Below are 24,414 nucleotides of genomic sequence, written 5' to 3'. Positions count from 1 at the left end.
CTGCTGACAAACACTTCCTGCTCCCTGTTGTCTCCACCTCAGAGCTTGAACCCCTCAGCCCACATCCACATCCTTCCCACAGGGATCCAGCTTGGCTGGCAGCATTGCCTCCCTTTCCTTCCCTCTACTCTGTGCTCATTCCCCACCAACTTGTCACCTCAGAGGCTTTACACATGCTGTACCCACTGCTTACGAGGTCCTTTTCACAACTTTCCATTTTGCAGATTCTTGCTCTTCCTGACCCAACTCCAAAGTAGTCTTTGAGGCTTCTTCCTCATAGTGTTAAGGCCGCATTTATCAAGAGCTTCTTATGAGTCAGGTGCTCTGGTAAAGGCCTTATGGGAATTTGCCCATTTACTCATCCACCGAGGAGGCGTCTCACTTGGTAGGTGAAGAACCTGGGGCTGTGAGAGCTGTAGCACTGTGTGGAGGTCACAGGGCTAGTGAGTGGCAAAGGCCGTTCCAGCAGGCCCCTAACCCAGCCTTAACCCCGTGGAATGTCCACCCTGTTACCAACCCTCCTTCTCATCATTGCTTTCTTGATCATACCATCTTTCTGAGAAAACAGCTGTGGTCTCACAGGCAGAATTCAGGCCTAAGCCACCTGGAGAGTCCCTCCAGCTGTCCCTGTCACCACTATGGCCAAGGGCTAGGTGGTGATTTTCCTCTCACACCCTACCCCCTCTGGGAAGCAGATTCAGAAATCATGCAGATTATTGCCAGCCATAATCTCCGCCCTGCTTTCCTGTCAGTTTTTGAAAGTTACCCTGAAACCATTTGGAAATGATCTGAGAGACGTAGCCCGGCCTTCTCCATGCGTGATTAAGTACAATAGCTTTTTAATGACTTGAGCTGTGCCTTCCATGGATTGACAAAACCGGGTTACCATGTATTTCTACAAGCTGTGCTGCTGAATCAGACACTTTTAGTTTCCTGTATCCTGCGAGAGCAAACCTTGGCTGAGAGTGGCAGACGCTTGAGGCTTTCATTGTTGAGTCTCATGAGTGTGACACCTCCAGCTTCCCAGAACCACACTGGCCTGGGCAGCCTTGAAGCGCTCTGGGTGGAAATTATGCTGTGTGTTTTCTCTGAAGCAGAGTTGCCTTCTGGGCCTCTGATTATTAGCTTTGTCTGTGAGTTGCCGTAGTCCCAAGGCCTAACTACATAGGCAGCTTACACTCAGAAATCTACTCTGGCTGCCTCAGACCAGGGCTTGAGTTGGCTGAGTGGGTGGGCGCAGGCCAGTGGGAAGGAGTCCATCCTGCACAGACCCTTCACCTTCCTGTTTGACCCTTTGTAAGGAATACCTCCAAGGCCTTCTCACTGGTTCATTTTGATAGATGCAAACTCAACTGTTGGCTCAGAGAGGTTAAGTCACCTGGATATGGTCACCTAGACACTAAGCCCTAGGCCAGGTCTGAATTTTTTGTTTGTTTCTTTACTAGAAGCCTAGGGACTTTTCCTACCACTACTACTGCCTCTAAAACCCCAAAGGCTGCTCCCAGGCACCCCAGAAGTACACACATATTTAGAGAAGAGCAGAGAGCACTGCACACCTGAGGAGCAGCTGCTTCAGTGGTGGATGGTACCCCATTCCCAGGGGAGAGTAAGGCTCCCAGGATGCAGTGTATGGCTACAGGCCACACAGCAAACCAGAGGCCAAGCAGGATTGGATTCTGGGTCCCCTAGACTCCAAGGTAGCTCCCCAACCCATGTGTGGGTAGGAAACGAGCTGTCCTAAGCAAGTAGGATGGCTTCCATCAGATTCTGAAGGGCCTCTGAGCCAAGAAAGGGAAGGGCCAGGTCTGTAGAGGAGCCTGGCTGCTCCCTTCCCCTCTGTAGGTGGGTCTGTGGCCGAGGGAGGACCCTGGCTCAGCTGCTGGTCACAGTAGGCACCGTCTCAGTCCTCTCCAGATTGAACATACACTTGACTTAGAATCTCTGTTCCACTCCTCCTCCACCCCCCTGCAAGTTCCTTAATAATTGCAGGGATAATAATAGCGTGAAACCTCTGCCTCTGGGGCTGCCTGTCAGAGGATCAGACCCCACCTTGTGATAAGCCTGTGGAGCCTGGAACTGAGAAGCTATGTCACTGGAAGGACCAGAGCAAGATTTTGTGCAGAAAGCAGGGCCAGGCTGGTCCCTGTGCTATGGTGAATGAGAGGCCTACAGAAGGTCCTTCTCCTCCAGAGAGATGTGGCCAGCTCCTCATGCCCAGGTAGGGCCTCCATGGAGGGGGCACTGCAGCCCTGGGTGGGAGGCAGAGCAGGCCCTGGCCAGGTGCCCCAGCCCTCTCAGCCAGTTCTATCCTAACAGTTGTACAGTGAGTAAGAGCAGATGGCCTGGGTCAGGGCCTGGCTCCTGTTCCTCAGCCTGGGACATTTACCCAACTCTAAGGCTCCGCTTCCTGTTCTGTCAAAAGGGGGAGTAATTATACCCTCCTGTTGGGAAGTACCTGGGAGGCCCTGTAGGGAGTGCCTGTCCCCACGGTGGCACTACACTGCTTCCACAGCCTGACCATGCTGCCAGTTGCTATTGTCCAGTGGAGGCCAGAGGCCAGCTAGGGGCAGCTGCTAAGGTGTCAGCAAGTACTAGATCCAAACTTAGATCTCTCCATTCCCTGCAGCTCAGCATGCAAGCAGCTAGGAGGACCCTCCATAGAGGCTCAGCTTCATCCCAGGCACTCCCACCTCTGTGAGTTCCTAAGGGTGAATAGGGCCTCTCTGCCTGCCCTCCCAGTACCCATCAATCATCTGGTTATCAGTGCTACACATCTGTGCCTCTTGGCTCTGACCCATGCACTGAGAGAAAATTTGGGATAGATGCTTGTCATGATCAGGGCACAGCTCTGTGTGGCTACAATGTATGCCCAGCATGGCTTTGTAACTCCCTCTGGACCTGGGACCCCACATCAGCAGCAGCAGCAGAGTGAAGCGGAAGCTAACATCTCCCAGATACACAGTCTACCTGGTTCCCTCATCCCTGGATGGATAACTGACTCAGCTGCAGGAAATCTCCAGCAGCTTTGAGGAGGTGCTCCTGCCCCCCTTTACCTCGTGACAAGCTCCCCAAGCCAAGATGGAAATCACTGTCGGGGTCCTCCCAGGATCTCTGGCCTGGCTGCTTTCCATGTGACATCCAGTCAGATCCCAATCCCCGCCCCTCACCACTGCTTCCCTTCCTCTTTCTTGCTGCTTCTGAGGCCCTCTGCCTAAGACCATGTCAAGACTTCCCTACCTCTGACTTTTTATGCTACCATACTTCATAGTCTTTCCTCTGTGCACCCTTCTAGCCTCTGGAAGGTTGAATGGTTGAATGAATGCAGCCTCTCCCAAACCAAGGTTCCTTGCTTGGAATCCATCCCTATCTTTCCCTGCAGCACAGGGTAATGAGAGGTGGCCTGCATAATGGTCTCATTGCCACCAGGAAGGCTCCCAATCTGTGAGGTGGGTGAAGTGGGCCACTCCTCTTTGTGTGCCAATGTCAGACAGGGTGGCATTCAAAAAGTCCAATTGAAGACTCAGTTGTGTAATCTCAACAACTTGAGAAATAGAGTAGAAATCAGGTGGATTGTAGTTCAAAGCCAACCTGGGCAAAAAGTTAGTAAGCCCCCATCTCAACTAATTGCTGGGCATGCTGGCATGTGCCTACCATCCTAGCTACATGGGAGGCATAAATAGGAGGATTGGAATCAAATCTGGCTGGACTAAAACATGAAACCTGAAAAACAATTAAATCAAAAGGGCTGGGATGTGGCTGAAGTGGTAGAAGCCTGCCTACCAGGCACAAAGCCATGAGTTCAACCCTATGCTGCCAAACAAATAGATTTGTGGTGGATGGTTTTGAGGTGTCTTGAGCAAGTGACCTAATTTCATGAAGCCTGGCTCTTCATCTATGAAAGAGGAACAATAATGGAGTTGTCACAAGGTGTAAAAGAGACATGTGTGCGACTCCATGGTGCCTGGAGAAGCAGGTGTTTAGTTGGTGCCAACATCTAACGAGGTCAATTGGTTGTTGACACCTAGCAATATTCCACATTCCACAACCAAACCTCAAACACAGCAATACCCTGTCTCGACAACAATCACAATCACAATTACTTGTGAAGAAGAAAGCATCTAGTCTGGGAGAACACCTTTATGGCAGAAGTAGCATTTCATCTAGACCTTGGGTCACACATAGGACATTTTGCTTAGAGGAAGTCACTCCAAGCAGAAGTCATGGCTTGGGGTAAGGGTTAGAAGCTCAGGAGAGTGGGCCACATGGAATCAATCAGTGGGCTAGGGAGAATGTGAAGCACGTAGACTGTTAAGGAGTGCTGTTCAAGCATTGTAGTGGTCAGCCATTTTCTTCAAGATGCTGTGTAATGAACCCACCATGAGTGGCAGACAAAGAATGTTTGCTGTAGCTTCATAGAGGGAGAACTTTGGCTTAATTAGCTTGTATTCAGCCTCATCCAAATCTTCCCTATTATCTCTTGTTCTTGCTGGACCAGTGGCACTTTGAAACTTTTGGGGGTGACAGGTGGGCCAGGGCAGACACATCTGTGCTAGCATGTTTCAGCCCTTTGCCCAAATCATGCCCACAAATCCCGCGATAGGTACCTCCAGGCATCAAAGCAGAGCACAGCCATGAAGCCAACACAAGGGCAGGGATAAGCCCAGAGCTGCTAGGATAAGAATGTTCACCCTTCCCAAGGCAGCAGATGGGGAGGAAAAAGAGCTACCCAACAGTCACTAAAGTTATGCAGGTGGAGGCAAAAAGGGGGAAGGGCCTCTGGGTCTCAGGAGCTGCCTCTCGAGCTGCTGGGCTGTATGCCTGCTGGGAAGAGCTGACAGGAGCTCCCATGTCTGCTCTTCTTCCTGCCAAAGCAGGGCTGTTAAAATACCAGTGGGCCTCGCCCAACCCAGTCCTGCCTGCCTGGAAGCATCACTTTCTGCCTGCCTGGCATGGAGGCACTACCATCTTCCCCTGTGGGCCAAGACTCTGCCAGGGCTCCTAGCCTGACGAAGCTTGGGTGCAGCTCTCTTCTGGGCAGGACTGTGGTGCACACAGTGCATTGGGCACAGGCTGGGTGCTGGTGTGCCTTACTTTCTTGTATTGAGTGTTTGCTGGGTCTTTGGAGGAGTCCCTGTGTTCCTCTGAGCATATCACTACACACGCTCAAAAGGGAGTTCTTGTCCCATTTTACTGAGGCCCAGAGAGGTAGAGTTAGTTATCCAAATCACACAGCTAGGAAAGGACGAGGCTAAGGGTTGAGGCAGGATCTGTCTAGCTCCAAAGCTCTTTGCTCTACCACAGCTGCCTCACTGGCACTGCAAGAGCGGCAAGGTCACATGGTCTGGACACTGTCTGCCTCTAGCCCTGTGTGACTTTGGAGCCCCATGGCATTTGGTCCAGCTTCTACACCTGCCCTTTCTGTCTCTCAACAATATTTGGAAACAAAAGCATTTCAGAGCCTTTTTTTTTTTACAGCCCTGTCAAGAGTCTCAACACAGGTTTCCAGGTCAGATAGCACCCTCAGCTCTTGTTTAAAAATTAACAAATCAAGCATCAACAATTTGCAAATGCTGAGCATTTCCAGCAGGCTGCTCCATGAGCTGGGTCTGGCCCCGCATCCCAGTGACCCTCATCCAGCAGTCAGCCATGGCATACAGCCTCCAGCCAACTATGCAACAAAATGTACGTGCATCTGTTTGTAAAGGATGAGGGCCGTTAGCTCCAGCAACTCTGACGTCTATGGCTGCCCATTCTGTTTCTCAGAGGAGATTTCCATGACAGCAGGCCTCTAGTCTGCGTGTGTCTGCTCCAGTGCCCAGAGGCCTTGGGAAGGAAGTGTTTGCACACCTCCCAGAAAGTCCTTCCAAGACTTCCACTATCCAGTCAGCCCCTTCTGGTGCCCACCTTCATAGTGCCTGGCCTGGGCATAGAGCTGGACCACTAGAAGAGTGAGATCCACCCCTGTCCCCAGAACTCACAGGCAAATGAAGGCACAGCTGTATGGCAGTGGTGGTGTGCAGAGGTGAGGCACTGCAGAGCATGGGCATTGGAGGAGGAGTGGCCAGGCTTGCCTGGCAGCTCAGAAATATCTTGGAAGAGTGCTCACCACTGAGCAGAAGCCAAAAAGAAGAGAGGTGTTTGCCAAGCCATGTCGATCATTTGTACTGCTGTAAAAGACTGCCCAAGTCTGAGCAATTCCTAGTGAGCAGAATTGATTTGCTCAACAATTCTGGAGGTTTGGAAGTTCTGGGCTGAGGCTGCATCTGGCCAGGGTTGCCTTGGTGTGTCATCCCAAGGTGGAAGGCGGACGGGAAATAGAAGGCAAGTGCTTAGAGTGGGAGCTCTGAGCCATGGCAGAAAGCCTCCCAGGCAAGAGGGATTGTGTCATCAGGCACCCCCAGAAAACATGGGTGCTGGCTGCTCGTGTGCTGTGGGCAGAGCATCACTCAATGAGAGCAAGAGCGGTGCATCTTGCAGAGGTCTAAGGCCTGGTTCACAAGGCTACACACTGTTCCCTGGGGACCAGAGTAAAATGAGGGCTTTTTTTTTTTTTTTTGCAGGAGTGGAAGGACAGACAGTATTTGGGTTTTGAACTCACTGCCTTGTGCTCACTAGGCTCTATCAGATAGCCAGATGAGTTTTTTAAAAAAATGATGTGATCATCTTTTACTAATCCACCTCTAGTGAGAACATTCTGTTCAATTCCAGGAATAGTTCCTAAAAAATGTCTTTTTCTAAGACCAGACACAGTGGCCTACTCCTATAACCCTAACTATTTGGGAGGCAGAGATCCAGAGCATTGTGGTTCGAGGACAGACTGGGAGAAAAGTTACCAAGACCCCATCTTAAAAAAAAAAAAAATCTGTGTTTGATGGAGCACATGTATGATCCCGGCTAGTCAGGAGGCACAGGTAGGAGGATTGTTGCCTGTGGCCTCCCCTTGTGTTCTGGCAGACTGTTTCGGGCTCCCTCACAGTGTGGTGGCTGGTCAGCCCAACAGGTATAAAGGGGAAGCTGCCTGTTTCTTCAGGTCTGCACCTGGAAACAAGCACCTCCTTCCTCTGCTTTATTTTGTTGGTCCAGGGAGACACCATGGGAGGACAATCAAGGTTGCAAGAAGAGCCCCATTGCTGTCAGGTGAGAGGTGCCATGGTGGCCATCTTTGAAAAAAAAAAAAAAAAAGACAGCTGCCACACAGCCTCCATGGTTTCTTTGGAGGCTGAGAAAAACATTCATGTTGTTTCTTTATAGTTAAGTCTCTGTGGATGATATCATTAAATTAAACGCAGCCATTAGTGTTGACTCTGGGGATGCTATGATAATAGGCTATGCCTTGGGTAGTTTTTTTTTTTCCTAAATGTTCCTCCCAAAGCTGGAATTGCCTTGCCTGACCCATTTCTCTCTGCTAATAAAACATCCCATAAAACCTCATTGTCATTAACAGGACAGAGTCCAGAGAGGATGCAAACCACAACATAGACAGGCAGGTGGTTTCTGAGGAGGCAGTCCTGGGAGGAGGTCTTGGGAGAGGAAACAGCCTCCCAATAGGAAGTCCCTGAAAGGCTGTGATTTGGGCATGCTTGGTAATCCCAGCTAGGCTGCCACAGCTGGGGGAGATCTCTGTCCATTATCACTGGCTCCTGGAGTGGACTTAACCTAGCCCTGGACATGGTCACCATCGATGCTTGCTCAGGGGACCAAGTTTGTTCAGCCTGACAAATTCCCACCCAGGTGGTATGTAAGTGCTGAGAATGTGAGTGGGCCACAGCCTCCAGACCTGCCCATTCTCCCCAAGGCAGGGGCTTCCTTCCCAGCACAGTGGGGCCCCATCTGGGAAGCGCTGCAGTGTTGTAGGTGTAGCAGTTGTGAGAACAGATGCAGTGAGGTGAGCAGACCCTGTGCCTTGCCCCTGGTCCTACAGTCAAGAGAAAAATAGGACAGGACATCAAGGGGTGCCATTGCAGCAGAAGAACCCTCAGCCATCAGGCCCAGGCTTGGGAGACTCAGTTGTACACCTGGTGTGAGGGACATGCTGAGGGGATGGGGCCAGATCACAGGCCCTGAGTATGGATGGACCGACTGCAAGTTAGATGGGAAGGACTTGAGTTACAGAGTGCAGTGGCTGGTATGGCTTGCATCTTTATGGAATTCCTCTGGCCACAGGAGAAAAGTGGACAGGGTAGAGGAGGAGGTAGAAGCCCTGGGGATGATTAGGAGGCGCTTGGGATTGATTTGTTGCAGGACTGGTAAGGCCTGAGAAACAGCAGAGGCACATTGTAGGAGCGTGGCCCTTGGGGGAAGCAGTAGACAGCAGGATGGGGCTGGGAGTGTTTGGAAGTAGAACAGGATTGCTCACAGACATTAAAAGGAGAGATGCCTACAGCCTTCCAGTGGAGGGGGCGAATGGATGTGGGCAGGGAGTTGGATGTGTCTATTTGGGGACTGGGGACAAAGTCTTGGCTGGAAATTTAAACCTAGGAGTTGTTTCATGTTCTGGAATCACTAAGGTGGAGGGAGACTGCAGAGAAGAAACAAGAGTAAGAGGGAGACTCACCCAGTGTTTAGTTGTGGGCAGATGAGAGGAGCCAGCAAAGGATGCTGGGAACAGCAGTCACAAAGCTAGGTGGAAGACGCAAGGTGCACTGAAGTCCAGGCCAGTGGAGGAAGGCCAGCACCAGAGCTGGAAGGCCAGGCCCGTGGAGACCCAGCACCAGGCCTGAGGCATAGGAGCAGACTGCAGCAGCCTCCTTTGTTCCTTGGGCAGTCAGCAGCTGTTTCCTGAGTACAAGGTTGTCTCTGATCCAGACCATAATCCCTGCTGTTGTGGACAGGAAAAGGACACAAACAACTCTTTCAAGAAGGGGGCAGTACCTGTGCTGGAGGCCAAGGGACACAGTGGTTGCCCAGAGGTTTCTCAGGAGGCCTGGCTGGCTGGAGAGGAGGGTCATTCACACACAGCAGACACTAATGGGATCCCAAAGACCTTGTGGAAGGACTGTCCAGAGCTCAGGGGGCCAGTGATCTGGTGTGTCAAGTACCTGTCCATTCCAATTAGGGACAGATGTGTCAGCTGTGTGGATAGCAGGCATGTCAGGGTCAGGGCATGGTTCCCTGGTGCTCCGCCCACGGCTTTCCACTTACCTGACAGAAGAAAACATTGATGGTTAGAGAAGATGTATTGCTAGGATTGTAACCCAGCATTGAGTTCTAGCCTACAGGAATTCTTCACTGCCTCTTGCTTCCTTCACAATGGGGTGTCCTTTGTGAAACGAAGAATTCAGAGCTACTGAGGGCTCAACTGGAGCCCACCTCAGCTCCAGTCCCAGTGGAGGGTTGAGGGTGCCTTTTTGAGGCCTGTAGGTCTTTCACGTGCAAGTCCTTGGCCTGTTTACTGTAGGGCATGTGTTTTTCCATGGGGAACTGCCAGGCCACACATAGGGTGGATTGGGGATAGAGCCTTCCTACCCAGCCTGGCCTCTGGGTAACCCCTAGCCTGAATGAAAGGCTCTCCAGTGAGTGCCTTGGTGGACAGCAGCCAACCCAGAGAAGGAGCCCAGAGCAGGGGCAGGACTTTGCCAACAAACCTCAGCCAGCTGCTTCTCAGCTGTCCATATCGGGTGTCCTCAGAGATGTTACAGGGCAGAGCTGGTCACGAGAAGCCCTGTTGCCTCCTGGCCTGGCCCAGGGGTCAGAGGGACTGTAAGGTGAACCCACAGGTGGCCCAGGAAAAGGTCTCCAGAATCAGATACTATGGCCACTCTGCTGGCCTTAGCAGGCCTGGAGAACCACTGGGGCAGGCATGGCAGGGCGAGCAGTCAGACTGGAGAGTATTTGCAGAGCGTTGAGAAGCCACATGTCAATGGGGAGCTCATCACCTTGCCTAGTGCTGGGACAGGTCCCCTTGCATCTCAGCCCTTTGGGCATCATCTGAGGTGTGGAGTAGCAGGATCCCTCTGGGCCCTTAAAACATCAGGTTTGCAGGTTGCTGGCCTAGCTGCAGTGCAAGGGCATAGGCACCAGCCTGTGCTGGCTTTAGCCTCTCTCCATGCATCTGTTACCCATCACGGTTCCCTGGCCTTAGCTCCTCCAGCCTGACACCTAGAGGGAGGCAGCTGGGACAAGAAAGACTATCTGGCTTGGCTTGTGTCTCCTAACGGACTGGAAGTGTGGAAGGGGCTGGCATTCTAGAAATTCACCTCAGCCCTAATTTCTAAGCCAGTGCATGGCTGCACCCTCACCTGCACAGCCAACCCTCTCTTCTGGTAATGCTGTTTAATCTTAAGCCGTATCTTCCTCCCTCTCCCTCCTCCCTCCTCCTCCCCCTCACCCTGTCCCTCTCCCTGACTTTACTCCTTGTCAGACCCTGCCTGGCCACGGCTAGGTTTCAGCATTCTCTGTCTGCAGCACCAACACAAGTGAGCAATTAGACCAGTAATGGCTGAGGGGCCCAGATTGAACTCTGAATGCATGGGATGGGGTGGAGGGGGCCCCTCAGCAGCTCCAGTCCTGTATGGGAGGGTGGGGCCTGTGACTCAGTACCACCCCCAAGGAGGATACTGTGGAGCAGTAACTCTTCTGAAGGCAACACGGTGGGGTCTCAGCATCTCCATCAGTGGATTCAACAAACCAGAGATGAAAAACATAGGAAAATAAATTCTCTGTGCTGAACATTTCCTGACAATGTATTTCTTGTTATTGTTCCCTGAACAGTGTAACAGCTGCTTACACAGCTTTCACCTTGTACTAGGTATTGTAAGTGATCTGAGATGAGGTCAAGTGTAGGGGAAAATGTGCGGAGGTCACATGCAAATATGCTTAAGTTAAACATATAAAGTAGGGATCCCCAAAAGATACAATTGACTACTATATTCTGGTCCCTAAGGAGGTGGTTGCTTTCTGTAATAATTAGTTTTAAGGTGTTCATGAGAAATAGACAGCCACCTCTTTCAGGAAGCCCTCCAGATGGCTCTAGGCTTATCCTTCTTCCTCCCCACTCCTTTAGTCCTCTCGACTGCAGGCTCTCTGTACCACACAGGGTCTTGTTCTCATAGTGTGGACTGTTAGAAAACAGTCTTTGCAGTTAGCACCCAGGGCCAGGTTCTAAAGTTCAGTAACAAGGACGGGAGTATGGCTCCTTTATACACTCAAGTTGTGTTGATTTGTGCATTAGTTGGATTTCTTCCCAAATTTTTCCTTTTTAATGGAAGTAAATTTCTAGCTATAAAAATAATGTAAGAACCCAGGCACTGGTGGCTTACATCTGTAATACATGCTACTCTGGAGGCTCAGGAAGGTCAAAGAAGGGACTCACCTAGTGCTGTCTCCTTCCCTGCTTTTGCAGAGAGAGGAAGCAGCCACCAGGAGGACGTGAGATCTTCACGCATTTGTTGGTGGCATTGGAGTCCCCTTGGATCATGCCTTGGAGCCTGCCTGTATCTGGGGTCCCTGGAGAACAGGGATGGGAAGGATAATAACGATACCAAGCCACACTTTAATCCTCTTTGCCTGCAGGTGGCCTCAGTGGGGCAACAATCATTGATTCTCTGGACACACTGTATCTCATGGAGCTGATGGAGGAGTTCCAGGAAGCCAAGACCTGGGTAGAAGAGAGCTTCCACCTGAATGTGGTGAGTTAGAGACCCTCAGGGTATTAAAACTTGTCAGCAGCCAACTCCCCAAGAGATCTTTGAAGCCCAAGATACCAAGGGTCCTGCCTTTGCCTGAGGCTGCACAGCAGGACAGTCCCAGAACCAGGGCTGCATGAAGCCTCCTCCCTCCCCCCAGCCTGAAGTCCTCCCATGAGGAGAAAGACTCTCCCTTTCATTCCTTCCCTTTCATTCACCGTTGCTCATCTAGGGCAGATCACTTACACCCAGGACAGCTCTTCTGACGCTGCATCTGTCGCAAAGCAACAGCCACAGCAGTGAGGGCAGAGAATGGCTGTCTGGAGGAAGAAGTGGCTCATCTCTCCACCCATGTCAGCTCTGCGTGTCCCCTGCTTGTCTCTCTTGAGACAATGTGGTGGGCCCAGGACCAAGCTCAGGACCTCTTGGTTCCCATTCTTGCAGGCATCCTTGGTGAGGGTTAAGGGCCAAGGGCCTTGCTGAGGGGATGCTCAAGTGTCTGGATGGAACAAAAGACTTGAGGCCCACTCCATAGCTCTCACAGTCCAGACTAAACAGTGGATTTGGCCTGAAGCCACGTGTCACCTGTCAGTTTGAGGAATAAGAAGTGGAGAGTTCTGGGCAGGAAGGAGGAAGCACAGCTTCGCCTGCTGAGAGCTAGTGCAGGGCCCCACAAGTGCCAGGTTCTGAGGTGCAGCACCTGGGGCAGCTCTGCAGCCAGGCAGGAGTGAAGCAAGCCCCTGCTCCCTCAAGGAGTGTCTTAGTCAGCACAGAGTTGAGGGCAGGGCGGGGGCTGGAGAGCAGTGAGAGAGTAGTGTCCCCCAGAGGCAGGTCTGAAAAAGGCTTCCGCCTCCCTCCGCCTTGGTATCCCTCACTAAGACAGTGTGACCACAGCAAGGCCTGAGTCCTGGACTTGATGTGAGGACTACTTGGAGTATTGTAGAAAGCTTGTATGGCTCTGTAAACCACAAAGATAAAGTGGCATCCTTTTCATCATAATTTCCGTGGTCATCTTGAGGCTGGTTGTGATTTCAGTGGTATTATGCGTTAGTCAGGGAAGAGTAGCATCCTCCCTATTGATGGGAGGACGGAGGGGAGGGAAAGGGCATCTTTGTCGTCTGTGTTCCTCTGGGCAGCAGCCACTGCCCAGGTGGCCAGGGAGCCTAGAGATGTTCAAGCAGTCTGGGGCAGGTTAGAGTGTCCCTAGGGGAAAGCAAGGTGGGATCACCTCTTTGAACCTTAGCATTCTCATATGGAAAAGAGGTGACCACCCACGAGGGTTGTTAGGCTGAAAGGGAGTAGCTTCCCATACATGTTGATGATGGAAAGGTTCTTGCAGGTTAGCAGTTGATGGTTGTTGCTCTCAATAAAAGTATGCCAGAGGGAGGCAAAGGAGGTAACAACAGGTGCCTCCCACCAGTGGTTCTGGCAACTTCTTACCTGTATCCACCCTGCAGCCCTAGGAGTAGTCTCAGGCAGAGAAAGATAAGATGTCTTGCTTCAGATCCCAAAGCCAGGTATGTAACCCAGGTGGGATTTTAACCCAAGCCTGGTGTTTGTAAGTTGCCTCAACAACCTTGGTTGACAGGCCCAACACAAAGATTCTGCAGGTTTCCAAGCATACACCAGCCTGCATTTAGGACTAGCCCTGCCCCATTGCCCACAGCCTCCTTTGAGAACCTTTCCTGCCCATCACCCTGGGGAAGGGCCTCTCAGTTACCATGCAAGCCTTGGGGCTCTCAGGGAAGAGAAGTGGATTAGAAGAAGATTTGCCCCTTGGGGTAAGCTTCACCAGTAGCTCCCAACACAAGTCCTGGAACTCACTGGAGTGCAGCCAGGCATAACTGCACTAATGGCCTGGAGCCCTAAGATCTGGTGAAGGAGCCAAGCCCAGTGTTTATTTGGAATGCTGTAAATGTGCGATAGTAACTGCCAAGCAGGTGTTCACCCTTCTCAGCTTTTGCTATGAAAACTGAGCCTGGTCTGTCCTGCTGGGGAACCAAAGTATGTGTTGATGGAGGTCTGGAGGTCCTGGTTGGCTCTGGAAACTCACAGGTGTCTTTGCAGGTATCTTTACTTCCCCTCTGCTTTCTGCTCTGCAGAGTGGGGAAGCATCCTTGTTTGAGGTGAACATTCGCTACATTGGAGGACTCCTCTCAGCCTACTACCTGACAGGAGAAGAGGTGAGTTGGCCCTTTGAGACACTAGGACTATGCAGACTGGAAGGGCGGCCTTAGGAAATACATGGTCCTACCCTCCTTTCACCAATGAAAGCAGAAGAATTCAAGGGGCAGGTAATCTGCCAGAGGCCACCCAAGAACCCCAACAAGCACCTCAGGTGCCACCCGAAGGCTCTTCCTTGTCTACTCTGCTGCTCAGTCCTGCCACCCTGGCTCCCACAGCAGGTAGTGAGCTCTCCAAGGGCAGCAGCTGTGCCTTCTCTGATCACCATGCATAGCACCATCAGACAGCAGCATTGCTCTTGGGACTAACAAAGCAAGACTACTATTGTTCATCATTTCCAGTTCTGGAGTCCTGGATTTGTCCTATTCCATAGCCTCCTCTTTTGTCCCCTCCTGAGCCACATGCCAACTGGGTGCCAGCTTTGGGTCCCAGTGGGACAGTGAGGATACAGGCCATTACCTCTGGTAGGCCATACATGCGCAGCCTTGTTCTGGGATCCCCCTGCTGGCTTTTATGAGGAAAGCTGTGACATGCGGGGGCAGTCATGGGCCTCATTCTACCTCCTCACTTGCCACAGGCCAGTCCTCTTCTCCTATCTCTCAGCCTCCCTCCTTGGTCATGGAAGTCATGACATGCCTTAGGCCTAAGAGCTGCTGTGAAATGGGATAGGAGGAAAAGGATTTGGTCCAGAGCTGTCACTCCAGAACTCACATTCTCCTCTTTGTCAGATAATTCTGAGTATCATAAAGCTCTGCAGAATGGGAGACTTCTTCATCCCCTTCTCGTGAACTCCTGGAACAGCACAGCCCATGTATCAGATGGCCGGACTGGCAGTCTCCAGAACACAGGCCATTGATCTCATGACCTAGAAGGGCAGCGCTGCCCAGCTCAGACACTGCCCTGGGTCCTGATCCTCCTGCTTTGCCCACCAGAGACAATTCTGCCTTCTGTCCTCTACCCAGAGCCACAGAGAATCCCTATCCCCTCCACTGACCAGAGGCATTTCTACCTTTCTTCACCTCCTTCAGCTGCAAGACTGAAGTCAGGACTCAGAGGCAACATGCCGCCTATCTCTCTTGTCACTTCCGGCAACTCTGCATCGAACATAATCTTCTCAGCAGAGATTACTGCTTGTACCAATTTGTCACCAAAAAATTGTAGATGGGAGCCCTCGGCTTCCAGCCACCCAGAGACTGAATTATATTTGAAAACCACAAGGCTGGAAAGTGACAGAAGGAGCAGAGAATAGGCATTCATGCGCATCACACGCAGTGGCCTGGCCTCCCGGACAGTGGGAGATGGATGTGGCTAAGGCTTGCAGTTGCCTTTCAAGTCAGCACTTCCAAAAGTGGCTAGAGGTCTTCAGGTGGCCCACAGTCCCCTGCCTTCTTCTCCCTTCCAGCCATCCCTCCCACCTCCAAGGGTGTCTGTGGTTCTGAGCCCTGGACTCCCTGAAGGAACCTCACTCTCACTTCCTACTGTGCGCACCCCCTGGAAAGTGGCTGTGGACAGGGGCCCCAGGAACTTAAGAAATGGTTCAGAAGGGCAAGCAGTCTGCGCCCCAGGACAGGCAGGCTCTGCTTCTGTCCTTGTAGCCCCCTGCCAGGAAACATACCCCCCATCGTTCTTCACTGTCCTTGGGTTCCACCCCCTTCCAGACACCTACTGGAGGGAACTCAAACTCCCATGAGGTGCAAATAAGGAAACAGAGTCACCTCCTGACCTAGTCACTGAGGGATGTGTCCCACCCTCACTCCTGACCCACTAGCCTTTCTATCCCATGCCTCCATTGTCCTTGTGTGTGACCCAGGCTCAGCCATACCTGGCTGAGCCCTCCTCTTCTCTGTCCCTGGTCCACATACAGTGGATGCCTGTCGACTGAGTCTCCCCAGTGTTTCAGTTTCCCACGAATATATGGGGAAGACTGGGAAAAGCAGCCCCATCCCTGCTGCCACCACAATCTGTCTTTGCCTCCGAGGAAGGAAGCTACAGGAGGAGAAGCAACTTTCAAGAGATGAGCTAGCAGGCTGCCCAAGGTGGTGCTGGCACAGTACTTCACAGTTTACAATAAACTTCCTCTTGTTTGAGTTACCAAAACACCCTGTGAGGAAACTAGGGTACACAGTACTGTTCATTGTGTAGATGGGGACAATGAGGCTCAGATAGGACATTCCTACTGAGGCCACGTGGCTCCAGGTAGGAGAATCTGACCTTGGCCCTTGTTAGGCAAGCGTCCTGTCACGTAAGCCATACCTCCAGCCGGTTTTGCTTAGTTATTTTTGTTGTTGTTGTTGTTGTTGTTGTTGTTGTTGTTGGTCATGGGGCTTGAACTCTGGGCTTGGGTACTCTTCAGCTCAAGGCAAGCGCTCTACCGCTTGAGCCACAGCGCCACTTCTGGTTTTCTGGTGATTTATTGGAGATAAGAGTCTCACGGACTTCCTTGCCCAGGCTGGCTTTGAACCATGATCCTCAGATCTCAGCCTCCTAAGTAGCTAGGATTATAGGCGTGAGCCACCAGTGCCTGGCCTTAGTTATTTTTTTTAAGACATGATCTCAAACTCTTTACCTGGGCCAGCCTCATACCGCAACACAACACTCCTCCTAGCTATCCTCCTGTATAGTTAGTATTACAAGTGTAAACCACATGCACCTTGTTTATTTACATGGAGGTGTCACAAACTGCCTGGGTTCTCCTTGAACTATGATCCTCCAGATCTCTACCTCCTGAGGAGCTGGGATTACAGGCATGTACTACCACCAGTTCCTTTGGATTGAAAGCCCCAGGAGACTAGTAAAGCATACTTCTAGATGTCTTGTACAGCTTTTCAGAGCGGATGAACAAAGGGAGAAACATACGCCTTGAATATGAGTAGCACCATCCAATAAGCTGGAGCACCTCCTGTGGAATAAAACAGGGAAGAAAGAGGAAACCCTGAAGTACAGAGCTTGTTCTCCCCACCCCTCTCTATCTTCCCTCCCCCTTCCCCTTTTTCCTCCTTCTGTGTATTTGGCCATCTCTACTTCCCTTTCTCCCACCCACTCTGTCTTCTGCCCTCCATGGTAGACTGAAACCCCTAAATAAATCCTTCCTCTTTTGTTGTTTATATCCAATATTGGACAGTTTGATTGATATATTGGGCAACATAGTGAGATTCCCAAATCAAACAAAAAATTTTAAAAATACAAATTGCAGAGAAAATAGAGATGAGCCAAAAGAAGAAAAGTGCCATTGTCCATGAGCTTGCCCCTCACAAGCGTACATTATTGATATGAGGCATTTTTTTCCTTTCCTCATGCATCCACATAGAATTTTTGAAAGTTGAATTATGTTGTTTGAAATTTTTTCTTGGTATATTATAAACTCTTCCTTTACCCTTAAATATCTCCATGACTTTAGTGTCTTCCTGGTATTCCATGACATGTAAGTCCTAATTTAACCACTTTCTGTTGGTATTTAGCACATTTCTGTTTCCCCCACTGTTCTGAGCAGTGCTAGACTAAAATCCATAGAGTGATAGCTTTACAACCTCCACTATTACATACTCAGAATAAATTTCTAGGAGGAACACTGCTGAGTCAGGAGATCCCTGGTCCTTTGCCACTAACATGGCATTTGGAGGAACAGAGCCAGAGCCTTGGACAGGGGACCTTTCCCTGGGTCCCAGCATGGCTCCATTGCTATGATGTGGTGGCTGAGGACAAGCCATTTGACCTTTCTCTTCATTCCCCAACTCTAAAGTGGGTGGCATCAGAGTGTCAGGAGAAAAAATTAGATGTTTCTGGATCCTGGGGAAAGGGGTGGTCATAGCAGTTATGTAGAACTCTTTACAGTCTATCCATACAGTACTATTTTTTTTTTTTGGCGGGGGGCCTGTCGTGGGGCTTGAACTCTGGGCCTCAACTCTTCAACTCAAGGCAATCGCTCTACCACTTGAGCCACAGCACCACTTCCGGTTTTCTGGTGCTTTATGGACTTTTCCTGCCTGGGCTGGCTTGGACCCTCGCTCTTCAAATTCAGCCTTCTGAGTAGGTAGGATTACAGGCATGAGCCACTGGCGCCTGGCCAGACAGTACTATTTGTTTCCCACATCTTCAGTGTATAAGTCAGCTTCCCATCACTAACAAGAATACCTGAGATAATCAACTCAAAAGAAGAAAGTTTATTTTGGCTCACGGTTTCAGCGTTTCAGTCTGTGTTCACATGGCCTGCTTCTTTGGGTCTCTGGTGCCACAGTACATTGTTGTTGAGGAGACATTCGTGATGGCCAAGAAGCAAAGAGAGAGATGAGAATGGACCAGAGTCTCCATATCTCCATCAAGGGCACTCCACCATTGACCTGGGCCAGCCTCCCAGAGATTCTGCCACCTCCCAGTAACACAACGAGCTGGGGGCCATGCCTTCAGTACATAGCCTCTGGGGACGATCGCTCTCAGCCTGTAACATTGTGGGCCTGTGTGAGGGCATCACTGACCACCGGTGGCCTGCTCAAACTCAGCCAGGTCTTCACTGCTTTCCCCTCATCTTCCCACTGGTCACCTAATCACACTGACAGCCCTTTGTCATGGTCTGACATGGTGGTGGATGATTTACCATGATTATCTGATTGTCATTGCTCCCAACAGCTGTCTGAAGAGAACAATTTATCCTCATTCTACAGATTCTCAGAAATTGAGGTTCAGAGAGACATGACATCTAAAACCACAAAACCAGTGATTTAAGGAACCAGGCCCCCTCCCAGGCTGGCTGCAGGCCCGTCACAGCCTCTACCGTGGTGGATTTACCCTGCCCTCAGCAGTGACTGCCCCACTCATTGCCCTTTGACCCTTCCTTGCAGGTGTTCCGAATAAAGGCCATCAAGCTTGGAGAGAAGCTCCTGCCCGCCTTCAACACCCCCACAGGAATCCCAAAGGGCATAGTGAACTTCAAAAGGTAGGACACTTCACATTCCCTGCATCTGCTGCAGCTGGCCTGCCTAGGTGGTGCCTCCTGAGGAGGCCTGAGGCCCTGGCTTTGGTCACCTGTACAAATGTAGAAACTGAGGCACGGGGAGAGGACAGTTTCTATTTTAATGATCTAAGTAAATTAGTGACACTCTGAGAGCAGCCGTAGTCAAGGATTCTCCTTGGGCTGGTGTTTGTCACCAAGCCTGGTCCTCAGGGTTTAGGCCACCTGGTCCTGGTTGGTCCTCTGCAGACATCCCACAGCACTGTCTTGACTCAGCCCACCAGGCTGGCCCAGCACCCTCCTCCACAGCCACGGCTTTGGAGCCATGGGTACATCATTCCCTCCCCAAAGGGAGTCATGGGCTCTGGCCCTCTCCAAGACAGCATCCCTGTTCTTGAATCCTGAGCCTGGAAGACAGAGACATCCTGGAGCTCTCTGGACATCCTTGAGGCTCCACAACTTGCTGAGTTGAGGAAGTCTATGGTAGTTCCGTAGTGCCAGACCTCTGCTCCGTCTCAGAGTGAGCTGTCTCGGGCTCACACACACCCTACACAGGGGTGTGGCCAATGCCTGGGAGGGAAGCAGGCTGAGCTCTGGTTGGAACCCTTGCTGTCCTGTGGCCTCTAGCTTCACTCTCTCTAATCATGCAAGAAAAGAACACTTGGCAAGCCCACACCACTGGCACTCGCCTCTGTCCTCGGGAGTGGGAACATTCCAAGGTGGCCAAACCAAACCCTTACTGAAGTCCAGGTGGAGCCCATCAAGAAGGAGGGAAAGTGTTCTCATCAGGATTGACACCTCAGAGCCGGGACAGTTGCACTGTTCTCCTGGGTCTGGGACAGGACCTTGTCAAGGATCCCCTCCCTCTTCTATGCCACCGCCCTGGCTGTCTCATCTATGTCCCTCGGAGCAGGGCTTAAAGCCCTTAGTCCCACACAGACTAAAGAAGCACAGTGTTTTGAGGCTGCTGTGTGCTGGGCTGCAGTGTGTGTGTATATATACACATGCTTACTTCTTGGCAAAGCTTCCCCTTCATTTTCTGGGTAACAGTCTGTTGCTAAAAATGGGAGAGTGGCAGGGATGCATACGGCTTGTGCTGCCAAGTCTGCTCTTCAGAGGCCCGCTGGGCGCTGGACCCCACACCGCACCTACACCCACACATACCTACAGTTTCAGCAGAGCTGTCGGTGAGCAGCTACAGAGAAAGGGCTGAAGAGACAGGCTGTGGTCCTGCTCTGGCACTGCCTGGCCAGGAGAGCTGACCTGGGAAGCAGAGGCAGAGCCAACTATGACCTGTGACCTGCAAGCAGCACGAACGGCTAGGACAGTGACGGTGATCAGTCCAAGGAGCTCTGTGGTTGCATCACTCCCTCCCCTCAAAAACCAGATACTGGTCAGGAGGCAATGTGCAGATGGGGAAACGGAGGCACACAGGATGCAATAGCTAGCCTGATATCTGAAGCTAGCCAATATTCAACCGTATGTCTTCTGGCTTCAGATTCCAGGGACAGCAGGTGAAAAGTCCAAGTGAAGGGAGCATCCTGCGCAGGCCTGTGTGGATGCAGGGCACTCTGGCCTCAGCAAGCATTGGTCCATGTGCTGTCCCCACTGTGTGACTGGCAGGGACGTCCGTCTGGCCTGGTTCTGTGACTGGAGGCAGACACACATCCTCACAGCTGTGAGCGCTAGCTGAGGTGCCTCCATGCTTTCTGTGCTCCTGATCTCAGCCCAATTCCCCAGTGGGCAGGCCCAGGCCTGGGCTGTGGGTCTCCCCAGAGACTCTAGGCCAGTCCATTATATGTGCCCACAACAACAGTGTGGACAGAGGGAGGGGCTATGGGTCCCTGTTTTCATCTGCCCCCTTTGGGCCTGAGTCCCAGCACTGTTTGTCTTCCAGTCAGAGGTAGTCACAGTGACCCATGGAGCCTTTGTGTTCCCCGACAGCATTGCCAATATCATTTGTGTGCCAGGTCTTGATCCCCAAGTCTTACACACACTGCTTAATGATATAGAGCATTGTGAGTCAGACAAGTGTCCAAATGACCTTTGGCAAGTCAGGTCACCTCATCCTCATCAGCAAAATGGGTCGGTAGCATCTGCAGAAGTGGCATGAGGCATCTCCTACCAGTGCCTAGTGCACAGCACTTCCTCCAGCAGCCCAGATGCTCTTGTCCTAGGAGCCCCTGGCCAGCACAGGTGACTGTGTGTCTCTCTTCAGTGGAAGCTGGGGCTGGGCCACTGCAGGCAGCAGCAGCATCCTGGCAGAGTTTGGATCCCTGCACCTGGAATTCTTACACCTCACTGAACTCTCTGGCAACCAGGTCTTCGCAGAAAAGGTGAGTTTCCCCTGCCTTCCTCAGAGAGCAGAGGGCCAAGCATCCTCTGCCTGCCTGTCACTCAGTTCCCAGAGATGACAGGTGACTGTCCTCACAACTCAGTCTTGGAACCCCCTGAGCCACCACTAATAGCATAGCTGGAGCTGCTGATTGTGCCTCAGTCCAGGTGACAGTCCCCAGTCCCCAAGACTCTGCAGAGGACAGGAGAGGCAGAGCTTTGCCAGGAAGGTTACACTGGCACACATGGGCTTAGTGGCAAATCAGGAACTGTGGAATTTGGAGGAAATACAACTGGAATCCAGGCACCACCTGTGCTGGCAGGAATTGGCTGCTGGTGCACATGTCCCCTTTCCAGAGACATTTAGCTTTTCCACGTGGCATCTGCCTGCCTTTTACTCCCAGATGCCTGACTGGCTTGTGCGGGCAGCAGGCTAGCAAAATGATTCTTCTCCATAGCAGAGACCAAAACTCTTCTCTGTCATAGTTCCTATTGTCAAAGGCCACATTAGTGCTGAGCGGTGGCAACCGGGCTGACAGGCAGTCCTGACAGCAGCCCACACTTTCTGGGAAGCTCTTCAGGAGTGTTGAAGCTGTGGGCAGTGTGCCCTTCCAGACCTTACAGCACCTCCCTAGGACAGACCTGTACAGAGAGTAGGGGCCCCTCCTCTCTTCCCTCTGGAATGCCAGCTCCTAGATTAGCAAGGAGACTGGGAGATGAGCCGTTTGTTTACAGCTCTACCTGCTTACAGCTACCCTCTGCCCCTCCATACCAGGCTGGGACCACTACTCACTCAGAGTAGTACCCTCCAGGCTCTGGAGGAACTGCTCAGCCCAGATGGCTACCTCCCATGCTTTATTCTATATTATGCCCAGCCCTTCCATCAGCCATTTTCCTCCTATTGAGAGACCTGGCCTCCTGGGACTCCTCTGACAGCTCATGGGATAAATGTAATCCTAGCCCTGACTCTCTTGACCCTTCTCCCATTCTAGGCCCCTGGCCTTGTACCCTCCCATCCCTTACCCTCTACCCACTGCCCTGCAACAAGCCTCCCTTGGGAGGTCTGAGAGAGCAGATGAGGAAGGCAGGCTGCCCCTAGTTAGGCTGGAATAATGACTGCCACTGCCCGTGCCTACTGTGTAGGTGGACACACTGTGGTCACTGACCCCCAGCATCCTGAAGAGTCGATCTTCCTATTTCCCCATTTTACAGAGGCAGAAACTGAGACTCAGAGAGGCTCAGTACCCTGCCAAGGCCAGCCAGCTGGTAATCCATAAGGCTGGAATTTGGGCCCAGGACTTTCCAGCTCTTTCCACAACAGATTAGTACATCAAACTTCAAACTGTTCCTCCAGAATCAGTCCATCCATCTCTGTCCTTCATTTGCATACCCTGGCTATTTTCATCCTCCAGTCATGCCTCCCACAGAGGCAATTATTGGCAGTCAACAAATTGACCCAAATTCTGGAAGTGCCCACCCCCTCCAGAGGAGCTAATTTAGCCTGCTTCACTGCTCACCACCAGGACAGTTGAGAATAGCTCAGGTACAAATACATTCCTGTCCCTATAATGGGCTCTGCTAACATGAATGGACATGAAATCTGATATGCTAGTGCTCAGTGCTGTCCTGGGAAGAAGGTCTGACAGCTGAAGGGCTGCTCCCTCAGCTCCAGACTGTGTTGATTAACCTGTTACGGAGAGATGACAGCTTGGTTCGATCCTCTCTTGGAGGAACCTGCACTGAATCGGACACAGTGTCGACTGGAGCAGACACCTATGGAGAAGCCTCAATCCCACCTCACCTTGCACAACCCCAGAGTTGCCTCAGCTACATGATGCTGTGTGACCACCATCCTGTGTGGCCATGGGCCCACACAGAGTATGGCCCCAGGGGTTATATAAACTTGATTAATGTCCTGGTTCTGCCACTTGAGAACCAGCTGGCCATTAGCAAGTTGCCAACCCATTGAGATTTGAGTTGCTGTGACGCTGAGCTGACAATACCTGACAGCTGTGAGGGCTGGGGGTGGTGTATAGCGGGCTGGAGATGCTGACAACTGCTGTTGTCAGTGTTACCACTATTATTGAAACCCTATGATGCCAATTAGAGACAAGGGTATTCGCCCCTGAACTGACTCCCAAGGGGTCACATAAACTAACATGCTTTGGAATTGAACTACATGAAGTCAGCAATGCAGAGAACACCAAAGACTTCTCGTAGCAACTTCCAAGGGTACAGCTCATTGATGCTCACTAGAGTCACCGTGTTTTAACTGTACATCTCTTGAACTTCTCTCATCTGAAATTTGTATCCTTTAACCAACACTCCCAATCCCCAAAGACTTTAAAAAGAAGGTCCTTTTGATTCTTTTAAAAAATATATTCTTGGCAGTACTGTGGTTTGGATTCAGGGTCTTGCACTTGCAAAGCAGGCACTGTCCAACTTGCCATGCCTCCAGCCCTTCTTCTTCTGCCCACAGCTTCCGATGGACCTGGGACCACAGACACACACTGCTATGCCCAGTTGATTGATTGAGATGGTTGTCTTACTACCTTTTTGCCTCAGATGGTCTTGAATTGCAATACCTCTTGCTCTTTGCCTCCTGAGTGTCTGCAATTCTAGAGTTGTGCCATAGTACCCAGTTGGAATGTCCTTTTTGGGGTCTAATATTTTATTGTATGTAGATACCACATTTTCTTTAGTCATTTGTCCATTGATGAACACTTGGGTTGATTGCATATCCTGGCATTGTAAGCAGTGCCTCAGTGAACAAAAGCATGTAACTATCTCTTCCACATACTGATTTTTGTTTCCTTTTATGGATTCAACAATGGAATTTCTGGATTTGAACATGTGGCCTATTCAAAAGGCAATACACAAGGGGTAACAATTTCCAAAAGAAATGCACTCATTACCTGACTTATGCAATGTAACTCCTCTGTACATAGCCTTTATAATAACAATAAAAAATTAAAGCGAGGGAGAATTTACAGCTGGGTGCCAGTGGCTCACACCTATAATCCTAGCTACCCAGGAAGCTGAGACTTAGAGGACTGAAGTTAAAAGCCACTCACAGCAGAAATGTCCATGAGACTCCATCTCCAAAATAACCAACAAAGAGCTGGCATGGCTTAAGTGGTAGAAGGACAAGCAAGCGAGCAAGCCAAGTGAGCTGAAAGCAATGAGTTCAAACCCCAGGACCTCAAAGTGGGGTTAGGGGGACAATTCATTTAATGCAGTCAAATAAACTAAACCCTCACCACCACCAAAAAAGAACAAATCCCCAAAGCATCCTATAGCAGGGTGAGGTAGGAGCAGGCAGAGTAG

At 51.1% G+C, this 24,414-nt stretch overlaps 1 protein-coding gene across 1 annotated transcript in view; it reads left to right on the top strand.

The window, feature by feature from the left end:
• Positions 1 to 24,414, top strand: part of Man1c1 (mannosidase alpha class 1C member 1) — a 127,189-nt gene that overhangs the window by 87,362 nt on the left and 15,413 nt on the right. The window contains exons 3-6 of the mRNA XM_070037601.1: positions 11,512 to 11,627; positions 13,727 to 13,807; positions 18,644 to 18,738; positions 20,972 to 21,089. Of these exons, the coding sequence (XP_069893702.1) occupies positions 11,512 to 11,627; positions 13,727 to 13,807; positions 18,644 to 18,738; positions 20,972 to 21,089 (410 nt within the window). The remainder of the gene's footprint in view (positions 1 to 11,511; positions 11,628 to 13,726; positions 13,808 to 18,643; positions 18,739 to 20,971; positions 21,090 to 24,414) is intronic.

The sequence above is a fragment of the Dipodomys merriami genome, unplaced genomic scaffold (genome assembly GCF_024711535.1).
Source record: "Dipodomys merriami isolate MVZ:Mamm:240054 unplaced genomic scaffold, mDipMer1.0.p SCAF_28, whole genome shotgun sequence".
Classification (NCBI taxonomy): domain Eukaryota; kingdom Metazoa; phylum Chordata; class Mammalia; order Rodentia; family Heteromyidae; genus Dipodomys; species Dipodomys merriami.
The sequence above is the reverse complement of the archived record's forward strand: the minus strand, read 5'-3'. Positions and strand labels throughout refer to the sequence as shown.